General features: G+C 37.8%; 1 protein-coding gene across 1 annotated transcript; it reads left to right on the top strand.

Moving 5' to 3' along the window:
• On the top strand, positions 1-23,824 carry LOC140342002 (Fc receptor-like protein 5). The gene is made up of 18 exons (XM_072427984.1): positions 1-108; positions 2,569-2,589; positions 3,906-3,926; positions 6,007-6,258; positions 7,327-7,593; positions 8,494-8,775; positions 9,604-9,855; positions 10,398-10,658; positions 11,490-11,771; positions 14,123-14,374; positions 15,433-15,696; positions 17,702-17,995; positions 18,387-18,668; positions 19,688-19,975; positions 20,592-20,645; positions 20,882-21,022; positions 22,466-22,526; positions 22,631-23,824. The coding sequence occupies exons 1-18, from the start codon at positions 78-80 to the stop codon at positions 22,653-22,655; spliced, it is 3,330 nt and encodes a 1,109-aa protein (XP_072284085.1). The 5' UTR covers positions 1-77; the 3' UTR covers positions 22,656-23,824.

Below are 23,824 nucleotides of genomic sequence, written 5' to 3'. Positions count from 1 at the left end.
GAAGCCAAAATTCAATTTTATCTTTTGCTTCTAAAGCAGAATCATCTTCATTGTGTATTATGCTGGTTAAGTGAGACATGTCTCCTTTATTCCTGGTCATTTTAGCTTGTAAGTACAGCATTTCTTTTTGTGTGTCTTTAAGTGTTTTTATTTGCCATTTGACGTTGTTGAGTATTCTGCATTACTTTGGGATATGTTTATTTCCCTAGTGGTTGAATTTGATGTCTTTTTCAACCTAACCTACTATGTAACTAAATCTGCATTGTGAGATATTTATTTTTATACTTTTATATATACTATATATTTTTCACTTTTTGTTGATTTGTGCTGGAACAGTTTTTTTTTTTAACTTGTCTGTCTAATGTTGGATTTAGAGGACAGCCACATATAGAAATATATGTAAAAAGATATAGGAATTGATGTAAAATATTATGGTAATGCCAAAGTTTTATAATAGAAACACAAATAATAAATAAATAATCAATTAATAAATAATCAAAAAAAGGAGAACTTGTCTTGACCAAACTCCTATTTGACCTAAATTTAGAAGTAGACTGTGAATGTTCTCAGTTTCTCTAGTGGACCCAACCATTGGTGGTTGTGTGTACAAGAATAAGCTAGGCCTCCAAGAGAGCAGATAGGGTTCAAAAATCTCCTTTTATCTGCTTAATTTAGGATGGGGGAGTGGAACACAAAATTAATATTATATGTTAAAATCAGAAAATCCATTTTCTAAATCTAATAAACATGTAAGTGCAGCATTTGTTTTTGTGTGTGTATTTTAGTGTTTTTATTTGCCATTTGGTATTGTTACATATTCTGCATTACTAAATCTACTTTGTGAGATATTTGTTTTGTTTAAAAATGTTCACTTTTTTGTGAATTGTTGTTATTGATTTATCTGTTGGCTGATTTGAGCTGGAAGTATGTTTTTGAACTTGTCTGTCTAATGTTAGATTTAGAGTGCAACCACATCTATAAATAAGAATTGATGTCAAAGAATATGGTAATGTCAGAGTTTCACTGAAGATGCCTACAATATATGTTAAAATATCAGAAACTGTCATATTGTTATGCTGACCTTACATAATTGTTACACTGCCTCAGTTGCCGTAGTGTTTATCCCCATCTGCCACCCTAATTACATTCCTAAATGGCACATTGATCCCCACATGTGCTGACCTACCCACACCTGCCAAAATATGTTCTTTGAAGCCCCCATTGATAATCTCAATATGCCACACTGCATATACTCTTTAATACCTTATCCACAATTTCCACAAGCTACACTACATGTGCAACCATATAGCCCAGGCATGGGCAAACTACGGCCCAAAAGGCTTGTTTCTCTGGCCCTTTGTGTGGTCTGCGGCTCTGGCTGGTGCCAGGGTCAGGAGAAGGACCCTGCTGGGGGGGGAACCGGCCAGAGCCGCGGCACACGTCCCCTGTTTTACTATCGTGGAGTTGGGCTGGCTTTGTCCCTGCACACAACCCGCCCACTCTCCCATCGCAGGTTCAGATCTTCGATGGGAAAGTGGGAGGGCTAATGCCATCATGATGTCACGTTCAGTGGCGTCATGATGATATAACCCTGCCCACTCTCCCATCGGCCCATCAAATTTGATGTCAGATTGACATCACTCCACCTCCACTGAAAAAGTTTGCCCATCCCCGATAATGCCCAAAAGGGATGACTAGCACATCTATTATGTTGGCCCTCCAACATAATTTTTGCAGCTATAAGACCCTCCACTATTGCCTATGGTATATGGTATACTACTCTTGCCTATGGTAACATTTACCATTTAACCAAAAGAAAATTGGTGAGGTCAAATACTGATGTTATATGAAGACCTGGTGTGCTCTCTTTATTCAAGTTCATGCCAAAGGTATTCCAAACCCATGACCAATATTATGGAGTTGCCCTCTTTGTTTAACTTGTATTTAACAGCTTCCAATCTAGAAAGACATTTCTCCAGATTTTGGATTGTGTCTATAAAAATCTGTGAACATTAAACCAGAGGAACATTTGTAAGGTCAGGAATAGGGTGATGTTGGATGAGACTTGGTTCACAATTGGCATTCCAATTCATCCCAAAGGTGCTCAGTAGGGTTGAGGTCACAGTTTGTGAGGGTCATTCAAGATCCTTGACACCAAATTGGTCAATCCATATCTTATGGAGTTGGCTTTGTACATAGGGCCTTGTCATGGGGCAACAGAAAATGGTCATTACTAGGTTGGAAGGGCACAATTGTTTAACATGTCTTTTTGTGCAACCCTTCACTGAGACACCTCAATTCAGTGAATTGGAAGGATATAATATAGTATATAGGGCTAGGTGTGATGGTCACATGCCTACATGAATTTGGCTTTATAGTGTATTCTTTAATGCCTCGTACATCATACCCATGGTAAGAATTCCATTATATTGAGTGGATTATTTCTTTATACACTGCATTTTTGTTGCTTCTTCCAGTGAATCCACCGGGAAATGCCTGTTAGATAATAACGCTTAGCTTATTTTCTTTGTTTTTTTAATCTCATTGTTTCCTTTTATCTTTACACAGCAACAACTTGGCAGGCTTTGAGTAAGTATTGTTTTTAATTCCTAACCAATTTCATAGTTCAGGCAGGGACAACACAAATGGCCAGCGAGGAGTAATAGCGGAGAGATCCTATTGGTGGTAGATCCAGGACATATAGGAAAGCAGGTGGCTGATATCATCCATAAATAGTATATGAACTTCAGATGAACCAACTCCGTATTTGTTAGAGAGTAAATGCTTGGAAGTTCATATCCTGATGTAAGTTTTGTGTGGTGGGGAAGTTTGGACAACTAGCCTTGGACCATTGAAGGTACAAATTTTAATAAATAACCAAGCAAGGAGAACTTATGGTGACCAAACTCCTTTTTGACCTAATTATAGAAGTGGACTAGGAATGTTCTCAGTTTTTCTAGTGGACCCAACCATTGGTGTTTGTGTGTATTAGAATAAGCTAGGCCTCCAAGAGAGCAGATATGAACTGTTATAGGGTTCCAAAAATTCCTCTTATCTGCTAAATTTGTGATGAACGGGGAGTGGAACACAAAATTAATATTTTATGTTAAGAGCATAAAATCCACCCACTCCATCATCAACGGGGATTGCCCTTCACGGCCCCCCAAACCCACATCTAAGCCTATCACACATATTTTGCTAGGGGCCCGTACTTTAATCCCGGCCAAGTGGAAATCCACACTGTCCCCCTCTTTGGAGGACTTACATGCTTGTGTCCAGGAGGTCCGTTTGATGGAATATCTTACCGCTCTCCTCAGAAATAATGTTGCTAAGTTTGAACAGGTGAACTAAGTTTCAACAGATGCCTATTATGCCCATTTACAGGTTTAAAGTGATGATTTGACTATGTGAGCACCTTCTTATTATCCTGTTTACACCCTACCTGTTAATTTGTATTTTTTGGTAGTTTTGTGTATACTGGACATTCATCTTTTATTTTCTCACCATATGGGATTATACTGTTTGGTTTACATGTTGCTGCTATTTTATAAATATGTTATTTATATGATCCTTTTTGATGTACTGTTAATTATCCGGTATACTGTACGCTATGTTTATGTTTATATCTTGTCCTTTTTTCTTATTTCAGGTTATTGTTTATGAAAATGTTATTATTCAATTATTTTGTTTAACAAAATTTCAGTAAAAAAAAATCCAATAAATATGTATATTTTAAACACTGTGGATCCCATGGATTCTGAAATGCCCCTATAGTTCTAAATTTAGAAGTACTTCATGTATTAAACTTTAAAACTGATTTCCAACATTTATGAAGTTGTGGAAGTATGCAATGAGCAATACACCTATATATACTTACAATGTGTCTATCTCGCTCTGTTTTCCAGCGGAAGATCCAGAAAACCCAGGTAAGATTCCACTAAAAATTCATTGGATGGCTAAAATATGACTTAATGTAGACTTGTGGGAAAATCAGCAACCAATCAAACATTAGGAAATGAAAGTGTCAGGATCCAAACCAGGGTGGATTCTGTGTCTGGCAATAGCTCTACAACTAAGCTACCTGAAGTGTTAGATAAAGAGTGGACTTAGCCATGCTGTCTTGGGTTTTGGGGGCATACCAAGGTAATAAAAATAAGAGAGCAAGTCAAGCTCATGCATGAAAGCGGAAACTCAGCTGTTATAAAGCTATTGGCCCTATTGGTCTCAGAGTCTTCAGTAGTGAAGTCCCAAAAGGCCACCAAGAATTCCCCTGCCAGACAGTTACATGGTGGCTGCCATCTTTTTCTCCTGTTCTAGAGTGACTTGATTAGGAAGAGTTACCATGATATATGGAAGCAGCCCCAGGTTCAAATCCCAATCCTGACCATATTTTTTTACCAGTTGATTACAGGATCTGCAAATAAGATGATGGAAAGGCAACTTAATTAAAACTAAAATTAAAATACAAAAGTATTACTTGTGTATCAATTGTTTATACTACATTATATTTATATATCATATATTGTGTTTTATTAGTCAAGTCATGTGCAGATTTTGACCATCTTAACGGACTATCTATGATGTTTTGTTTGTATGTTTTTTTTATTTTATTTTTTACTTTTAAACTTGGACTACCTATTTTTGGAGTTTTCCTGTTGATAAGTAAATTTGCCCATTACAGTAAGTTACTCCTAAGACAGCATAAAGGGGTGTCAAGTGATTGTGCCAGGAAAATCAAATTTGCATGTCATTTTAACACTTATGAAAACTTTCTGTATATCAGAATCTACTTTTAATTTTCAACAAAAATTTTGATTAAATGGCAGCTTGCCTGAATTGACTCCATTATGGTAGCCAAATCAACTCAGACCTTGACAGAAATAGGTATGATGGCAAGATGGGTATAGAGAATAGGTTCCTAACCTTTTTTGGGTCAGAGCCCAATTTTTCAAAGAGTGATTTGATAGTGCCCCCCTTGGGGACCCTGGTCTTGAAATAACCAATCACCACAATTTTTACTTTATTACAATTTTTTACTTTACAAGGTAGATAACACTTTGGTTTAAAAAAACAAAAAAAACAATAAGGCAAAGCTGCTCCCATTTGGTCATTACCACTGCAGCAGTAAAGACTGAATGGGAGCGCAGAGCCTCCTGGGTTACACACGTCACATATCCCAAGAGGCTCAGAGAACTGGCATGGGCCGGAGGGACTTTCTGCCACTGAGAAAAGAAAGATGGCGATCCCTCACATGCACAGTGACTTTGGCACTTTCTTTTCTTTTACAAATACAGCGGCATATCTTACAGATCTGCACAAATAAAGGTGTCAGCTTTTTTATTTTTACTTTAGGTCCACTTTAATGAAAAAAGATCCTTTATTATTATTAGGAATTTATGTTTGAGCTCCCATATCTGGTAACTTGTTACGTTTAGTATTAGCTCTCATGGTCCCTTGTGTACCCTGAAAATCTCACGATTCTACAAAAGTCAGTGTGTGAGATACAAAGGTTTATACATGAGGATAATGACTCTTGTGAAGAGTGGAAAATTGAGAAAACTTTTGGCCAGATTTTTGCCATCTTTTTCCTAAAGGCACAACAGGAAGTAAGATGAAATAAATCCAAAATTAAGAAAAATCTTTAATTCCCTAAATCGCCTGTTCCAGTTGATATTCATAAAACCTGGGGTTTTCCATCATGGGGTTATACCCATTACAAACATTTTGCTTAGATATAGAACTCTTTATTCCTCTAGTCAATTCCTCTAAAATGTGCTGATTGATGGTTCTACCTCTCCACTGATCTGAAAAGTACACAGCTGTTACTATAAAACGTGAATAGGAAGGAAACAAACTGACAGAGGAATCATTTATAAGCCCTATCCTATATAATATATTATATACAAAAAAACTAAACAAACGGCTGCCATTAATGATTTACTTTATTTTATGAAACTAAAATGCATAATTGAACTTTATCAAACAGAAATCCATGTTGTGTTACAGGAGATGGGGAGAAGCCAGTGGTGACCTTCATACCAGATTGGAGAAAAATGTTCTACAATGAGACCCTGACTATAGCGTGTCTTGGAGGAAAGGGACAGACGACATATACATGGTACCGAAATAATAATAAACTGGATACAAATCAACAGAACTTCACCATAGCTTCCATTCAGTTATACGATCGCGCAAACTACCAATGCCAAGCTGGCAACAGTGATAAAAGTGAACTAACCCGACAGCATGTGATTACTGGTGAGCTCATTCATTTTTTCATCCAAAAAATTATTAAAGGGATAATGTGGGTCACGAATTAAGGAATTTGAGCTGTTCACCTACCAAGATTATATATCACTTTGCAAAGGATACGCAACTTTTTGTGAAAGTTTACTTAATAAACAATACCCAATCATTTGCAAGAACGTGATTGGATGGCGTAAGTCAGCTGACCTTCATCCCATTTAGTTTAGCACTCCGGCCTATGCAGCGCTAATTCACAGGTTCAAATGAGGTGCGGCTCCCAAATATGACTGCTTGTCATAGGACAGAAAATCTGTTGGCTGAAGCAGAAGCTTTCCATATGTTGGCCCAAACATCTCTTGAACAGAGGCTCACTATTGAATGCTTTACAACTGATTGAGAACTGTCCATCAAATCCTTTAAGAAAAGACCCCACGCATGTCTAGCTAAATTTCAGGTTTTAGATCCACTTTGATTTGTATGGGAATTTTGGACCTAATATACTTTACAATTCTAAGGCTCAACTAATTCTAGTTTTTTAACTAAATTCTAATAATAGTTAGTGTAGAGTGCATGGAAGCAAAGTGGAGAACAGAATATCTATTCCATGGGCTAAATGTACTTGCACGCTGTATTACAGCTATTTTCTCCCATCTCTGTTTTAAGCTGGAGGGAGGGTTAAGGAAATATGGCCATATGACATGCAATGTAGAGAGAACAAATTCTTTCAGACTACATTTCCCAGAATTGAAGCAATACAGTCGAGGAATTAGAAGGGGCAGGACTTGTAGTCACAGGAAGTAGAGTGTGAACAATTTTGGGACCTCGATCTGTCAGCAGGCATTAGAGATACTTGCTGTGTGGACAGGAAAATAGCTGCAGACATTCTCAGCTTCACAAAAGGAGTTTTTCAAATTTGTCAAGCATAGGCAGAATGTTTAATCAAACTGATGATCTTGATTGGTTTTAGAATCTGGATGTTTAATATTGGGTTTAGTTGGTCCTCAATGACACCTCTATTGTAAAGTAATTCTTCAGGTATAGTGATGATGCCATTGTTCTTTTCTTATATCTCTCCCCCAGATCTCACCATCTTGCGAGTTCCTCGTTACGTGTTTGAAGGCGATATCCTAACCCTAAAATGTGACAGTCGTCTTGACGTGAATACCACCAATGCCATCGTGACATTTTACAAGGACTTTAAAATAATAAAAGACAAAAGCACAGAGACTTCTTTATTTCTTGGAAAAGTTGACAAAAGTATGTCTGGCAAGTATAAATGCTCAAAGAAAGCCTACTTAAACGATGTTCAGAAGAGTACTGACGATGAGGAAAATATTCAGATTACAGGTAATGATGTTTGGTTTTACGGCCGATATGCCGAACCAGGCGTGTGGTCTTTTTTTTAAGAGCCTACTTATGTGGTCAGCAGGACTATCTGTGCTAAATCTCTTGTTACAACTACAAAGTAACACATAGTAACAAATATTGATGAAATCAATGAATTCTTTTAGGTTGTAATATTAGTCATAGATATATCTTTGAATTCTGCTCTAGGTAGCTGTTATACGACTTGGATGGCCCAACTGTGGACTTGTGCTCCAACAACTTAGACATTTTTTTTCTAACAATGTAGAAATTACAGCCAGGATGAAAAAACATATGATCATTAGCGGCGTACTTTAATATTAAACTCATCTCACCTTTGCAAATACCCTACAACACGTTCTCACATAGAGATGCATAAAAGAAGTATGCAAGGTAACCGAATCTTCTACCTTAACAGTCAACCCAACCTCCTCCCTAAAGAAGGAGAAGCTGTATGGGTAAGGAAAGGAAGGAGAACTTACACCAAACCTGTGGGCCCTGTTTAGCTTGTAAGTTGTCAATAGAACACATAAAAACTGGGTGCATCTCGACCGGAACGTCAAGGCTTCTGTGTTCACCATTTGGTCCAATGCTTCGAATGTACATGTTATTGGTCCCTGAGGTCACTTACTTTAATTGTAGAACAATAGGATGGAATGATAAAGGGCCAAGCATTGGGTTAATATTTGCATACTGGAGCAATCAAGTTTAAGAACATAGCTAGTCTTTCCAAAGATATAATTGAGTGGGTGTTCTATGGACCTGGGGCCATCTTTCATGGTGAAGAAAGCCTATTTCTGACATGAGGGTATGAAAGTTTTGCCGCAATGTTCCCTACCTGTTATACACACTAAATGCGTTTTCATTTATTTTTTCTTCCAGAGTTGTTTTCCCTACCAGAGCTCAAAATATACCCAAATCCGATACAGATGGGTTCCAACATGACCTTGACTTGTGTCACTGTTCTTCACCCTCTCAGAGCATCTACAGAACTGCAATTTGCTTTCTACAAGAACGGATGGCACGTTCAAGGGTTCAGTTCATCTAATACATTCACAATCCATTCTGTAAAACTCAGAGATTCTGGAGATTATGCCTGTGAAGTGCAAACTTCAACCAGCAGTGTTAGGAAGATAAGCAAGTTGTCTTCCATCCAGGTACAAAGTGAGTATGAAAAACACAACACAAAATATATACAACACAAATAAAGAAAACCTATATAAATTGCAGGATTTTCTAATAATCCATGCAACCCCCTGAAATATGATTTACCCACTGTGTAATCCTAGTTTCGTAATTGTCACCAGAGGAAGTCAACCCCTAGACTTATTGTTATTAAACAGTGTTTATATAGTGCCAACATATGACGCAGCGCTGTACATTTAATGGGGGTTGCACTTGACAGACAGACACAGACAGTGACACAGGAGGAGAGGACCCTGCCCAAGAGCTTACAATCTAGGACACTTAGAGAAGAATAGATAATAAGGGCCAGCAAATACATTTTATGTATATTTGAACACTGATGTGAGTTTCTGTCTATTCGATCATAAGATTTACACAGCTCTGCCACACAGTACAACCCTGTATCACAGAGGACGTGATGTTCCACTTTGTCTTACATACATCTCTTCACCCAACCTCATGGACAGTGAAAAAATGCAGCAGACTGATGAGCTCCTCTCTCTGCAACACTTCCGATTGGCTCCCTGATATACTTCTCCTTCCAACTTTCAAAAATCTATAGTATAGAGTTCGAATTGGTTGATACTAAGTAAAAATATATTACTTTTGCTGCGTTTGTTAGTAGGAAACACAGAGATTCATTAATGTGTGTGTTTTATATCTGCCTGGATTTAATTCTCTTCTTCCCTTTACTAACTTATAATTCCTTCTTTTCTAGTAAGTAGTAGTAAGTATAACGGTAATCGACTCTAGGACTGGCAACCTAACCTGAAGATTTAATTGCTTTTTTTTGTTTTGTTTTGTCAGAGGTTGAAAAGCCATGGATATATTCTTACCCCAGTGTGGACAAAGTTTTGAGAACAGAGCAAATCACATTGAATTGTGACAATAAAAATTTATGGAACCAAAAGTATACTTGGTACAGAAATAATAACAAAATGCCTACAGAAAAGCGGACATTATATATATATAACGCGGCTGACATCGATATTGGAAGTTACCAGTGCCAAACCAATTCTGGAGAAAAAAGTGATCCGATTCATCTTGATGTTTTCTTTGGTAAGTCAACTTTTTTTTAAAAGACCCCCCCCATTGGTATTAGGAAAATGGGTAGAGCCTTACTGATCTGGTTTTGTTTTACACAATTGATAACCATAGGAGTGTTACAGGATTTGTTTAACCATCCACTTGCTCCTGTCAAGTGTTGCTCATTAGCAATGGCTCCTGAGCTTGATAATTCCTATTATTCCTATTCATGGGGAGCATCTATTAATCTTCTGTCATACAAAGCCAACTATTAACCTGCAACAGACAAGCAGCATATACTAAAATACAAATACTTTTGTACACTATTGCTGGTCACCAGTAGATGTCCTCTTGTCCTTAGAGGGTTACAAACAGTTTGTCTTTGACAGCTGTCAGTCAGGGACAAATGCAGTTCCAGGACTTGCCACTAGGTGTAACCAGAGTATAAACTGAGGTTCTCTTTGAATAAAATTCAGGTAGAAAAACAAACTCTATATGGCAAGCTACAGTTCAGATCAATGTTTTCTGGTTATTATCTTAAGCATAGCCCTTATATTGCATTTTTTTTGTTTCAGTCTGGCTCATCCTGCAAGGCCCAAATTATGTCTATGAGGGAGACACCGTTACCCTGAACTGTCACATGTGGCGTACTGGGGTAGCCAAAAACACAACATTTTACAAGGACGACAGAATGATTAAATTTTTGGACAATCGTGAAGAATTAAATCTGGGAATTGCATCTAAAAATATGAGTGGAAAATACAAATGCACAAGATTTATAAATACAGGTTCGGCCTCAAAGATTTATACGGCTGAGGAATTTATTTCAGTAGCAGGTAAATTTAAAGGACTTTCTCTTATTGTTTTTCTATTGGGGCCGTGTTGGTATGCATAGTGCTATTAGTCTAACAATGTAAACATGTAAACAATACGTTAATAATAATATTAATATAATAATAAGTTAGAAGAAAAAGAGGATGTCCTTATTATATAGCTTCTGCTACATCATTATCCAACATGTATAGGTGGAGAGGTGCTCTTGACTGAGAAGTTCAGCTTAAATGTACTGGGAGTAAACAACTGAATGGGTAAACAGAATTACAAACTGATAGCTTGCAACTTTTTTAAGATTGACTTTAAGCTTTAATTTTGACCGAAAAAATGTATCTTTAGGTGCCTGAAAGCATCTGAGCACTATATAGGCAAAAGTTTGTAGACACCTTATCATCACCCATATTTTGTCAAAAATGACAACCAAAATGACAATATAGACACTAGGTGGATGAGCTTCAAATGATGAGTTGATTGTGGTAGGTGAGCTTCAAATGATTAGATGATTGTGGCAGGTGAGCTTCAATTGATGACATGATTGTGGTAGATGATTGTGTTAGGTGAGCTTCAATTGATGACATGATTGCGATATATGAGCTTCAATTGATGACATGATTGCGTTGATGAGATGATTGTGGTAGATGAGCTTCAATTGATGAGATGATTGTGGTGGATGAGCTTCAATTGATGAGATGATTGTGGTGGATGAGCTTCAATTGATGAGATGATGATAAAGACAATTACAACATATACCATCCATGGAATGTGAAAATAAAAGTTGTGTGTTTGAGGACTTGATCACTTAATTACTTCTGTGTATCCTTATATCTTTGCAGAACTTTTTTCTGTCCCAGAAGTAAAAGTCAGCCCATACTCCATGATTGAAGGTGCGGACATGACCCTCACCTGTCATACCATTCTCAATCACCAGAAACGATCCACAGAGCTCAGTTTTGCTTTTTACAAAGACGGACAGCTGTTGCAAAACCCCAGTACATCTGATAAGTACAAAATTCAGTCAACACAGCCAGGGGATTCTGGAAATTATACCTGTCAAGTACAAAATTCAAAAGGAACTGTGAGCAAAATGAGCAAAGTGACTCCCATCCAAATACAAGGTGTGATTGGAAGATGGTCTTCAATTTATTTACACGGCTGTTTATGGCATAACAGATTTTTGAAAGATCCTTTTGAAAGGTGTTGATTGTGTTTTGTTGGTGGATACATTCACCCTTTGGCTGATTGTATGTGACAGATCCTTTACTAGCAATATATTCTATCCCAAAGCTTCAGTTCTAGCAAACTTGTTGGTGGATAAATTCACCCTGTGGCTTACTGTGTGTGTCACATTCTTTATAGACAACATATCCTAACCCAAAGCTTTAGTTATATCACAATGCCACAACAGGTAATAAGCCAACTCAAGATGTCCTGGTTGGCATTGAGATATTTTGCCATAATTTATTTCACTCCTTTTTTACTGTTTATACTTTAATTCCATTGCATCAAAATTCCTGTCACGGTAACAAAGCACCCTCTGTGTCACCCACCCACTTGGCAGAGACCTGTATGGAGTGCCTCCAACTTCACCAATGCACCCCCGCAATGGTGATGGACTTTAAGAAGAATAGTCGGGACAGAGCCGAGGTTGGTGTACCAAAATGTTAGGATCGGGATCAAGAAACACAAACTGGTACCTGTTGCCAGTTGCCAGTTTTTTCCTTAGGGAATGTCATGTGATAGATCAGGGGTGTCAATTTGACACAAGGCCATGGGTCGCCAAAAAGCCCCTGAAACTCCAAAAGCCTCCTGGCATCTCCCACATGCAGCTGAGGTGGAGTGCTGGAAATGCCAGATGCAGCCAATGCGAGGCTAAATCTTATGAGTGGCCCGCCGCTAGAACTCCCTCTTCTTTGAACTAGCACCGCAACTACAATTCCCAGGATTACTTGCATCTAAGAACAGTCTAATGTGGGGCCACCTAAAGGCTGGTCTATGGACGTGAGTGATGCCGGGAATTATAGTAGCGGAGCTATTTCAATGAAGGGCCAGCTGAAATTCATATTTAAGATCCCTTTGGGGGACAAAAAAAAGGACGTTGAGGGCCAGAAATTGACTCACCTGTGATAGATAGAAACCATATGTGTAGCAGAAGACAGACCCCACCACCAGAGGGAATGTTGCAGCTGGGGCAGCTCTGGTGGTGTTCACACTTCTGCCAGTTGATGGAGCACATTTGCAGAATATCTTGATTATTTTGGGTAAGAGGGCAGATCTCAGGGAGTCACATGGTTCAGACCAGTGCAACATGGGTGACACAGATCCCTTGGTCCTGCTAGGATCAGTGACAATTCTTTTTCTTTTTTAGTTTTGAGAATGTTACCATGTCACAATCAATTTTATCGTTCACAGCATAGACTTAATCAAATCTAGGGCATGAGCAAAGACACACAGCCAGGGTATCTGTTAGCACCCTGCCAGCAGATTATCTGTCCAGCAGCTTTCAGCATCCTCAGCCTTTCTTGCTTTTCAGAGATGTGCCTTTTCCAGCACCGCCTGCACTTACTTTGAGCCTGTGCACCGATGACGTGTAGCAGCCAATAAGCAGGGCAGTTTCTGGATCCAATCTTGTCCTGCTCTTGGCTTTATTATATCTCCCTGGTTCCAGGCTCTGGCTACTGGATCCCCAGCCTGGATACCTGAGACTTGCTCAGTTACAAACGGCTATATTGTGCCTTTTTGGAATAGACCGACCTGTGCTTAAACCTAGACTACACTTGCTTGCCACCTGCCCTGACCTGTGCCTGGCCTTGGACTTTGCTTGCCAGCCGTGTGCCCTGACATCATTCTGCCTAGACCTTGCCTCTTGTTGCCTACCTGATCTGCGCTGTCCCTACACAGGAGTCTGGGGGCCACGACCTGGTGTTCTCCCCGCAGCAAAGTGGTCCAGTGGCTATCAGAGTCACTAGCCCCTTATCACCTGCCGGAGGGGGGTGTAAAGCCTATCAGCATCTAATGTTGGTTGAAGTGGAAAGGGTATGTTAGATACTTGTTAGATAATTAGTTTTGATGTAATTTTAGGGTTAGGCTGGCGATTTTTGCAAAAATTGTATTTTCACGATTGAGAAAATTTAGGCAAATTTTTGCTAATTGCAAAACAATTCCGGGGGGGGGGGGGGGGGGGGGGGGCTACTAGGGGTATTAAAGATGCTTGTCTCTTATTTTACATGTAGTTTTGGGAAAATTAAAGAAAATTCAGGAAAACGGGATTTACGTGCTTAGGGGCTTTGCAATTAGCTGTAAGGTTGAGTTGATCTTTCTGTAAAAACCCCCTCAATGGGACCATCAGTGCACTCTACAGTTACTTCCATGCTTAATTATATTTGGAAATAACTTTGCATCTGACCAGTCCTACAAATGAAAACAAAGAATAGGGAAATGTTATTAATTGAAGTTGTTGTCTTTTTAGGTATGGCTGTGGTGGCTTTCACACCGAATGTTGGAAAAATTCTCACTGGGGAATCCATAACTATGACATGTAATGTGGATTCTAATATGAAAGGAAATCAGATGTTTTACTGGTACAAAGACAATGACAAGATACAGGAGATCAAACAAACATTTACAATTCAATCTGCAAATGTTAATGACAGTGGATATTACCAATGCCAGTCCAGTGTAACTCATTTAAGTGAACCTGTCCGGCTGGATGTCTCCAATGGTAAGTTCAAAATGGCCAACTGCCTATCTACTGTATAAGGATTGAAATAATTTCCTTAAAGGCTAAGTCTACCCAAAATTACATTTTACAAACAAAATGCCCATACAGCTTTTCTTTGGGTTTTCAAGCATTTATTAATATGTGGTGAATAGGTGAAAAAACATCCCAAATGCCCCAAAAAAAACCCCAAAATGGACAAAATTGTGTTTGGGTAATATATAGGCATTTTTGAGTGTTATTAGATGTTTGAAAGGAGTTTGTGGGGCATTTTAACACTTTCTAAGCGCTACAGGGTGCATCTCTGTACAGACATTCAGAACAGTCCTGGTGTGGACAGGCCCATTGAATTTAATGGGAATTTCATACATGAGCATTTAAACACTCGGAATAAATGCTTGGGAAACAGTTCCTGTAGACTTAAGTGTTAAAGAGCTCAACTGTCACCCTGTACAGGAAGTGGTGGGAAATATCTCTAATGGATATATGGGATGTGGTAAAACCAGACTAGCATTCTCTTCCCAACCATATCCAAAAATACTCCACTTAAAATTAGTAAAAAAAAAAGGCTAAAATTACATGAAAGCTTTGATTTTGGATGGCTGTATCCATATAGCTTAGAGATTAAAAAAGTAGTACAATTAAGCCTACTACCGTACAAGTGAGCTCCTGCCTGTACCATGACAACCTTCCTCCATGGATAACTTTTTGAAAAGTCAATGACCCTGATTTATTAAAGTTCTCCAAGGCTGGAGAGAATACACTTTCATCAGTGAAGCTAGGTAATCCAGCAAATCTAGAATGGATCTGGTCCAGGATTGAAAACATTTGCTAACAAATAGCTTGACTTTTAGGAAATCCATTACAGGTTTGTTGGATCACCCAGCTTCACTGGCGAAAGTGTATTCTCTCCAGCCTTGGAGAACTTTAATAAATAAGGGCCAATGAGTTAGCCCACCACTTTTTCTCTGAAATCCTGGTTGGATGGGATGACTATTTGATTATTTATGCCAGCAAGTACATTATTTTAAAATGAGATGTAATAATGTTTTACATTTCAGGTGACCTTGTTTTACAAGCTCCTCCCATCATCAATGAAAACGATGTCCTTACCCTGGGATGCCACCATCGGTCTGGTATGAACTTTTCATGGTCAGATTTTTACAAGGACGGAGTCTTTATAAGAACAATAAAAGATGAGTCTACCTTACAGCTTGGAAGAGCCTACAAGAACATCACAGGGGCCTATCGCTGCATTAAAAAAAAGATATCAGTACCCTTTTCTACGAACATGTTTCAAGCGGAAGTGTTTGTTTCTGTCAAAGGTAATATCAATAGGTCTTCTTTATTGTACTTTTTACTCACTTTGAAAGATGAATTGAAAATTAAAAGATGTGGCAGGTAGGCACAATGTAAACTTGGCATATAAATCATGGCTAAAGTCTTATAAAATGAATGTTTAAAAGGAGGTAGCCAGCCACCGGACATCATCAATGTCACATAGGAACCTAAAAATACTCCTCAGACCTAAGTAAGTGGATATTCCCCAATATTCATAGTAATGAGCAACTGGCCAGACACCAGATGGCATCAACTCTGGGGACCAACCACTTACTCAGAGGACAGAGAAATAGTCCTTAGCCCTGAGGTAGTGGTCAACAGATGTCAATAATTTTACATGTGGGGCAGAAAGAAGGCCCTTAGCCCGTGGGGCAAAGGCAGGGAGAAGGTCATAAGCCTTGAGTAAGTGGCACCAGGTTTCATAGATGCCACATTAGAGACAGAAAGAGATTATCAAAGAGACCAGTCTTCATCAATATCACAGGGGGGCAGAGGTATAGTCCTTAGCCCTGGTATGCGCAATATTACAGGGGGAGGATAGATTCCCTAGCCCCAAATAAGAGGTCATCAATGCTACGTGGAGGCATAGAGAGGTAGTCTTTAGTCCTAAGTGAGTAACCAGTGTCTGGTGTTTGTAGTATTGAGTAATTAGCCAGCCACCAGATATCATCAATATTCTATGGTGGGGCAGGCAGAGAGATAGTACTTAGCCCTGGTGGACCCCCAGGCAATTTTGTAAATTTTGTAAAATGAAAAGAAAAAAACTAAAATATTACATTTACATAAGAATTTATACCAATTACCAAGTACTTAGTCGAAGCACCTCTGGCAGCAATTCCAACCTTGAGTATTTTTGGGTGATGATGCAGTGATGATAAAGTTAGTACACCTGGAGGGGGGATTTTCTGCCATTCTTCTTTACAAACCCTCCCATTCTATGTCAGGTTGGGTAGGGACCTACACTGGACAGACATTTTACAGGTCTTCCCAGAGATGTTTGATGGAGTTCAAGGCAAGGTTCTTGGTGGGTCACTCCAGGACTTTCACAGAGTTGTCTCTAAGCTACTCCTGTGTTGTCTTCGCATTGTCATGTTGGAAGTTAAACCTTCGGCCCAGTCTAAAGTCATGAGCACTGTGGAAGAGGATTTATTTGGGGATATCTCTCTCTGTACATTAGTCCAGCATTGCCTCAACCCTGACCAGTCTCCCAGTCCCTGCTGATGAAAATATCCCTGCAACATGATGTTGCCACCAACACGCTTCACTGTTGGGATGGTGTTGGACAGGTGATAAGCGGTGCCAAACCGGGCAAACAGTTCAGTCTTGGTTTTATCAGACCAAAGAATCCTGTTCTTCGCAGTCTGAGAGTCCTTCAGGTGTTTATTTTGGGATTTCATGTGTTTTGCACTGAGGAGAGACTTCCATCTAGCCACACTTCCATAAAGCCCATATCAGTTGGAGGGCTGCATTTATGGTTGTCAATCTGGAACTTAGTCCTATTTCGACACAGGATCTCTTTGATTGTGCCAAACCTATTCCATTTGAGAATTATGGAGGCTGTTGTGCTCCATGGAAACAGCGCAGCAGATTTCTTGTAGACTTTTCCAGATTTGCAGGCAGACAGTTTCTATGGGGTCCATTGTAAAGAGGTTGTGGTGATAAATACAAATGGAAGGCTTCCGAGTTAAACTGTTGTTGCAAAATGTCTGAATACTTTTTTTCCTTTTTAACAAATTTACAAAATTGTATAAAATTTTGTTTTAACTTTGTCAATATGGGGTACTGAATGTAGATTCATGAGAAAAAAAGGAATTTAAAGCATTGTAGCATCAGGGTGCGAAATCAAATGTAATAAGTAAAGATGATCTAAATACTTTCTGAAGCCACTGTATATTTATTTATTTATGTCCTCTAATCATGAAAATTGAAAACATTCAGTTTTTTTTTAAAAAAAAGCAATTTATACATTTGTTTCAATATCTCTTTCAGAGCTGTTCTCATATGTGCTTCTTAAATCAAGCAACGATCTGGTGGTGGAGGGGGACACAATTCTTCTGTCGTGTGAAACAGCTTTAAGCCCAACGCTAAACCCCCTACGTGGCAAGACAGAGTTACACTTTGCTTTTTACAGAGATGGACAGAATGTGCAGCCATTCAGCACATCTAACGTCTACAATATTGTATCGGTTCAGCTGAAAAACTCTGGCAACTATACTTGTGAAGTTAAGAGTTTAACTCATAGCGTGGCGACGATGAGTCCAGCACTCAGTATGGATGTAGAAGGTGATTGGAACACCAACTTTGTTGGACAGGGCTGTCTCAATTAATTTTCTCGTAAAAACTAGTTAACAGGTGTAAAGAATAGATTTTGCAAGAAAGCAAGAATTACATTTGCTAAGAGACTGGTAATGAGGTTGGCCAGCAATATTTTTTTTTCTTACTCACTGGTCCAGTTTACAGATAGAAATAGTGTGGCCATTAATATGAAACTTTTTTTTCTGGAAAAGTACGTCTGTTACAAGTGTGTGGTTATGTTTGGAGAGTTAGTAAAAGTGATGCAATCTGGATTTACCCCTATGTTTCCAATCACCAGTTGTATGGTTGACATGATTAATTTTATACCTTATGTGAATCTACCAAACACCCCGATAATATTTTGTTTTTTCTGTTTTAGAGTTGTTTCCTACTCCAAACTTGATTGCCAGTGCAAACCCAATTACAGAAGGGGATGTATTAATTTTAACATGTGACACAAAGCTACATGAAAACATGCAAAGCACAAGTTTAGAATATAAATTTTACAAAAATGGAAGATTTGTACAAAATGTAAAATGGTCCTCCAAGTACAGGTTTGGCGCATTCAGTGAAGATCATTCTGGAGAATATTCATGTGAAGTTTCATTTCCTTCTAACAACGTGCTCAAGAGGAGCAATGCAACATATATTATGGTACAAGGTAAGCAAATACAGTTTTCCGGGGGCACATTTGGAAGAACGGGATACAGTACTATAACCACATAACAGGAATTGCCCACACAAGATCTTTTAAAGCAGGGTCACCAGATGTTATTTTAATAGTTTGATAGTTTAAAAATATTAAAAAAGATATAACTTTGATAAAGCCCACATAGGTTTTTGTCTGTTGGGCCTAAATCTACTTTATAGTGAACCTTGTATGACAATGCATGGTCCATCTTAGGTGTCCATCTGCCATCTTTTTTAGTAAAGTTTGATTTTGTTTTTATTTTTGATTACACTTTTGTTTTTCTGTGTTTTATCATTACTAGTAATTATTACTAGAAGTTTTAAACATAAGTAGTATTTGCTAGTAGTTTTAAACATAAGCTTTAAACAAAAAGGGCTGTCCAATGAACATTTACTATACATACTCGAATATAAACTGATCTAAATCTAAAATAGGGTACTTGATTTCACTGAAAATTTCAGGGAATTGCTTTGACTCATGGCACAAAATGTGTCCATCAGTGTTAACTTTTTTAATCAGTCGTCAATAAAAATGGCATCAAAATGAACAAATATAAATAAAAAAAATACTTGAATAGTATGTTATTTATAAAATATTTATTTAAAAGTGTAAAATAATTAAAATTAATATTTTTACAGGTTACATTATTTTGTACTTTTAAATAGGTTTTTATGGGTCGTTTAAATGTTCTTTTGTGCACTATTATTGGTCACTACTAGAGGATGCTGTGTTTAACAAACTTATGTCTTCAATGGCAAGAGTTTGTTACACATTCTACATATGGGCACAGCACCATCTACTGGTGTAACCTGAGTATAAACCAAGATACTTTTTCCAAAAAAACATGATTTATTCTCAAGTATGTTTGATAATAGTAGGTCAAAGTATTGTGGGATTACTCTAAAAGATTTACTTGTCTAGATATAGCTTTTCCTTCGCAAGATTGTTTGTAGATACTCTGATACAAAGTTCTGTTCTTTTTTTACCAGTGCCAGTACTTAATGCAAAAATCACAGTAGACCATGAAAATCTCCATATGACATCTGGGCTTCAGGTGACTTTCAAATGCTCAGTGCAGCGTGGAACAAATCCCTTATTCACCTGGCTCCACAATAACAAAGAGCTAGAACAAAACTGCATTCTATATAACATAACTCAAGGTGGGAAAGTGCTGTTTATAAATGCGACACAACCACAACATTCTGGAACCTATCAATGCCAGGTCAAAAATAACATCTCCTTTATCACAAGTAAAATCCTGAGGATTAATGTTACAGGTAAATTAGTTATTATATGTCCTAGCAAAGAACGGAATTTATTTCTGAAATGTAACATTCAAAATGTTACATCTGTTTGTTTTTATATTGCTTTTAAGGTCACTTGAAAATTTGAATTTGGTACATATTTTTTTTAAAATGTACAATTTGATTAATGCTTGTTAATATTATAAAGTGAAACATGTATATTAAAGTTAAAAAAGTTTGCTTTTACAAATGAAATTTTTTAGACAATTTGTTTTAATTTTGAAATTATTTTTAACACTATTTAATACACAGTGACAGCTGCAGCTTTCTGGCTTCAGCTGACACTTTGCTTATTACTATACGTACAACTGTAAACTTTGTTTGCAAACTAAGCTCATTTAATATTTTGGTAGGCAGTCGTGCCACTCATTGTTTTCCAATAGCTAAGGCGTGACCAGCTTTATCAGTAACAGAATGGTCTCAGAACACGGAGTAAAGGTGCATACTCCTTGTTTTAAAATAGATAGTACATTAAAACTTTGTTAGCATATGTTTGAGATACAAAGGGCCACTGATTGTTTTAATTCCACTTTGTTTTGAATTCCACACAGAGCATGGGATCATGTATGTCCAATATTTTCTCTTGTAGAACCTTCTGTGACTACTGAAGACCACTCTGCGTCATTAAAATGCCCCAACACAGGTATGGGCTGGTGTCAGAATTGTAGTTTATGTTTGATCTAAGCTTTAAACCGAGTGAAAGTGTACCCTGTATACCCAAGGAAGGGACTTTCCAGAACAGTAGGGAATTTTGTGGCCTACTATTTTATACAAAGTTACATAATATTTTGTACAAGGAGCAAATACATCATAAATGTTGTTTCTTCTGTTATTAACACTATTAATTTTATGGCATTCTTTTTTTTTTCTTTTTTTAAGAAAACACGAATTCATATGCGGTCCCAGCACTTCTTGTGATTGTGGCAATATTGGTAGTTATCCTGACTTCATCCATGATCTTTAGGTATCGACATAAGTTACCTTTGCCACTTTTCCAATTCCATCAAGAACAAATTTGTGGTAAGTAAAATAAGCATTTACCCAATTGTGCCCAATTATACACAAACATACAAGAGACCATAAGAGACACCTAGAACATAACAGCTTGTCTTAAGGATTCAACATTTGATGAACTGTGTATACCTTTTATACAAATCTGGGCAATTCACCCCAAACTAAAATGTTCGTGAATTTGTATTTATGTCATAGTGAACATAGTGACAGTCAATGAGATCTAACTGGAATTCTTCTAAAATGTTGAGCATTACTCATACAAGTGACTTCTTCTGTTCAATAAGTGTCAAGGACCCTATTACAAAACTAGCTTAAAGTGGACCTTAAAAAACAAAAAATGTCAAAAAATGAAAGCCTGGGCTCTTGGTGGCGCTTTGTTTTAGCTCTGTCCTGTACATGTAGTATAGTGCTCGGCTCTCATTCACCCACCAGAGATAATGTAAGTCCTGCCCATGCACAGTTACATCATCAGTGGCCATCCAATGGCTGAAGAGGATTGCCATCTTCTCAGACAGTCTGTTGGTAAAGTTGGCGACACCTTGCTCTGATCCCGAGACGACGGTTGAGGTCTGCATAATCATCGGCAAGTATTCAGCAAGTATGCTGCCACATAAGCTGCCCACTAACCAGCAGGTATAGTTCCTCTTAAACCTGATTTGCCACCCCTAAAAGGGTTTTTCTCATTTTGGCAATATGGTAAAGCTTTATGGTTTCATGACTCCGTACCTCTTCAAGAGGTTTACCTTTTTTAAGATGTTCACAATTGGCACATGCTCTGTGAACTACAGTCTAACTCACACCTGATGAAGCAATATTTGCGAAATGCATCGGGTAAAAAATAAGAAAGAAACTTTACTACATTGACTTACCCACTCTAGGTATTTCATAGATGGTATTGTTTCTTTTTGGTGTTTTTTGCACTATAAATTATGTATGTTTGCAAGATCCATATATGTTATATACATCCAACAAATAGGTGTTGATTTGTTTGCCTATCGATAAAACACCTGCTACTGGACTCATCCAATGGGTGAGCCTTTCCTGTATTGTATTTGAAAATCAGGGGTGAAATTATACAGGGTTCATCTCCCCTATCAATGAAAGGTATCTGGCAATAGCCCAAACAAAAGCTCAAGCTCTGGGGTAAAGATAAAGCCCAGCCTGGCAAAACCATTGTGAAAAATACTAATAAAATAATAATTTGCAGAAAGCTGAAGCCACCAAGGGAACTGGATTGATGGGTGGTAGTATTGTGGAGTTAATAAATCATCCACAATTGGATATCCTTTTGTGCAACCAAAATATTGCCCCACAGTATCAATAGAAGGGTTGTTTGGGTTGTGACTCTGAAACAAGAATACAAATCAATTAAACACAAAGTTGTCTTTATTCTTTATTGGGCCACAATGCTGCTGTAGTTGTGTAATAACTGTTGTGATCTACTTTCAGTATCAGGAAAGCTGGATGAAGATAGTCTTCTGTGTATGGAAAACATCGACAGCTTTGAAAGGTTGGTTGGACTTCATTTTAATGCTTCTGTTTTGTAGTGAAGTCGTTACAAATATTTATTTCAACCAAAAATTCTTAAAAAAAAATTTTGTTTTCTTTTATTAGCAAATTTTCCAATTCCCACCACTGAGACATAAGGAACCGTAGACGTTCCATGAAGGGTCGTAGTCTGAGGATACACACGACGTGAATGTTATTTGAAGGACTGTCTGACTACATGATCTATGGCGTCACCAAATGATCATACGAGGCTCAACAAAACAAAAAACAATATTTGATGGTTTAATAATATGTAATAGTTGTAAAAGCTGAGCCAGGGGTTTATAAACAGGGGATGCAAATGAAGGTTGGATTACAGCTGAATCAGAAAATGGAGATATTTTCTTCTAGCTTGTTGTTATAATTGAATTGCACGTCTGCTTGTAGAGGTCAGGTTATTGTACATTGGAGTGTTTTGTTGGATGCTCAGTGGATCCTTATTCATTAATTTATCAAAAAATGGCATTAAAAGCATGATAACGATTCCAAGCATCCACAATTCCATGTACCAATTCACCAATATACATCAATACACTAACAATATATTCAGAGATTTTTGATAATTTAAATTTTTAGATTGATACAATATGGGGATTTTTATTAGATACTAATAATTCGCAATTCGCCCCCAGCACAATGCCCCTGCATTGTTATCCTTTTTACAGTTACCAGTCAACAATATGCACAACTATTAGCTGCCAAACCTAACTCCCCCCCCCCCCGCGATTCTTATTTGTTATTGATCTCGAAGTCCAGAGACGATTGAGTACCACGGGGGAACCTGGGTGATCTAACAAACCTGGAATGGATTTCTTAAAAAAAAATTGCTATTAGCTGGCAAATGTTTTCATTTCTAAAAAGGATCCCTTCCAGGTTTGCTGGATCACCCATGAGTTCTCCCATGATAGTCTCTGTTTAAACACTTTGTTAAATTCTTTTTTTGCTTGTAGGGGCCATTGCAGCCTGTAGATGGCGCTATGCATCTGTTTAATACTGTAACGGTCTGATACAATTAAAGTAATAAAAAAGTAAACATTTAGGTTCACACATTTTTGCCTATTTGGCACCCTGTAATCATGGGAATCACCTTGAAATCAATTTAGAAATTATAAGGACCCAGATGATAAAAATCTAGTTAAATCACTACATTTTGATTGAGCTCTGTCCTATGTTTCTTTCTTTTTTATTCATTGATAATCATGCAAAATAGTCTGAATATATGATGTGTCATTTTAAACTAATAAAACAAATTTGAATGCA

This window comes from Pyxicephalus adspersus, chromosome 12, assembly GCF_032062135.1.
Source record: "Pyxicephalus adspersus chromosome 12, UCB_Pads_2.0, whole genome shotgun sequence".
Classification (NCBI taxonomy): Eukaryota; Metazoa; Chordata; class Amphibia; order Anura; family Pyxicephalidae; genus Pyxicephalus; species Pyxicephalus adspersus.
This window is presented reverse-complemented; position numbering and strand designations above follow the sequence as displayed.

What these genes read in the sequence shown, in the direction of transcription:
- LOC140342002 (XM_072427984.1), top strand. Translation starts at nt 78, where the DNA reads ATGTCTCCTTTATTCCTGGTCATTTTAGCTT. An exon ending in AGTGTTTGTTTCTGTCAAAG is followed by an intron (nt 15,697 to 17,701) that starts GTAATATCAATA and finishes TATCTCTTTCAG; the next exon opens with AGCTGTTCTCATATGTGCTT. An exon ending in CCATCAAGAACAAATTTGTG is followed by an intron (nt 21,023 to 22,465) that starts GTAAGTAAAATA and finishes ATCTACTTTCAG; the next exon opens with TATCAGGAAAGCTGGATGAA.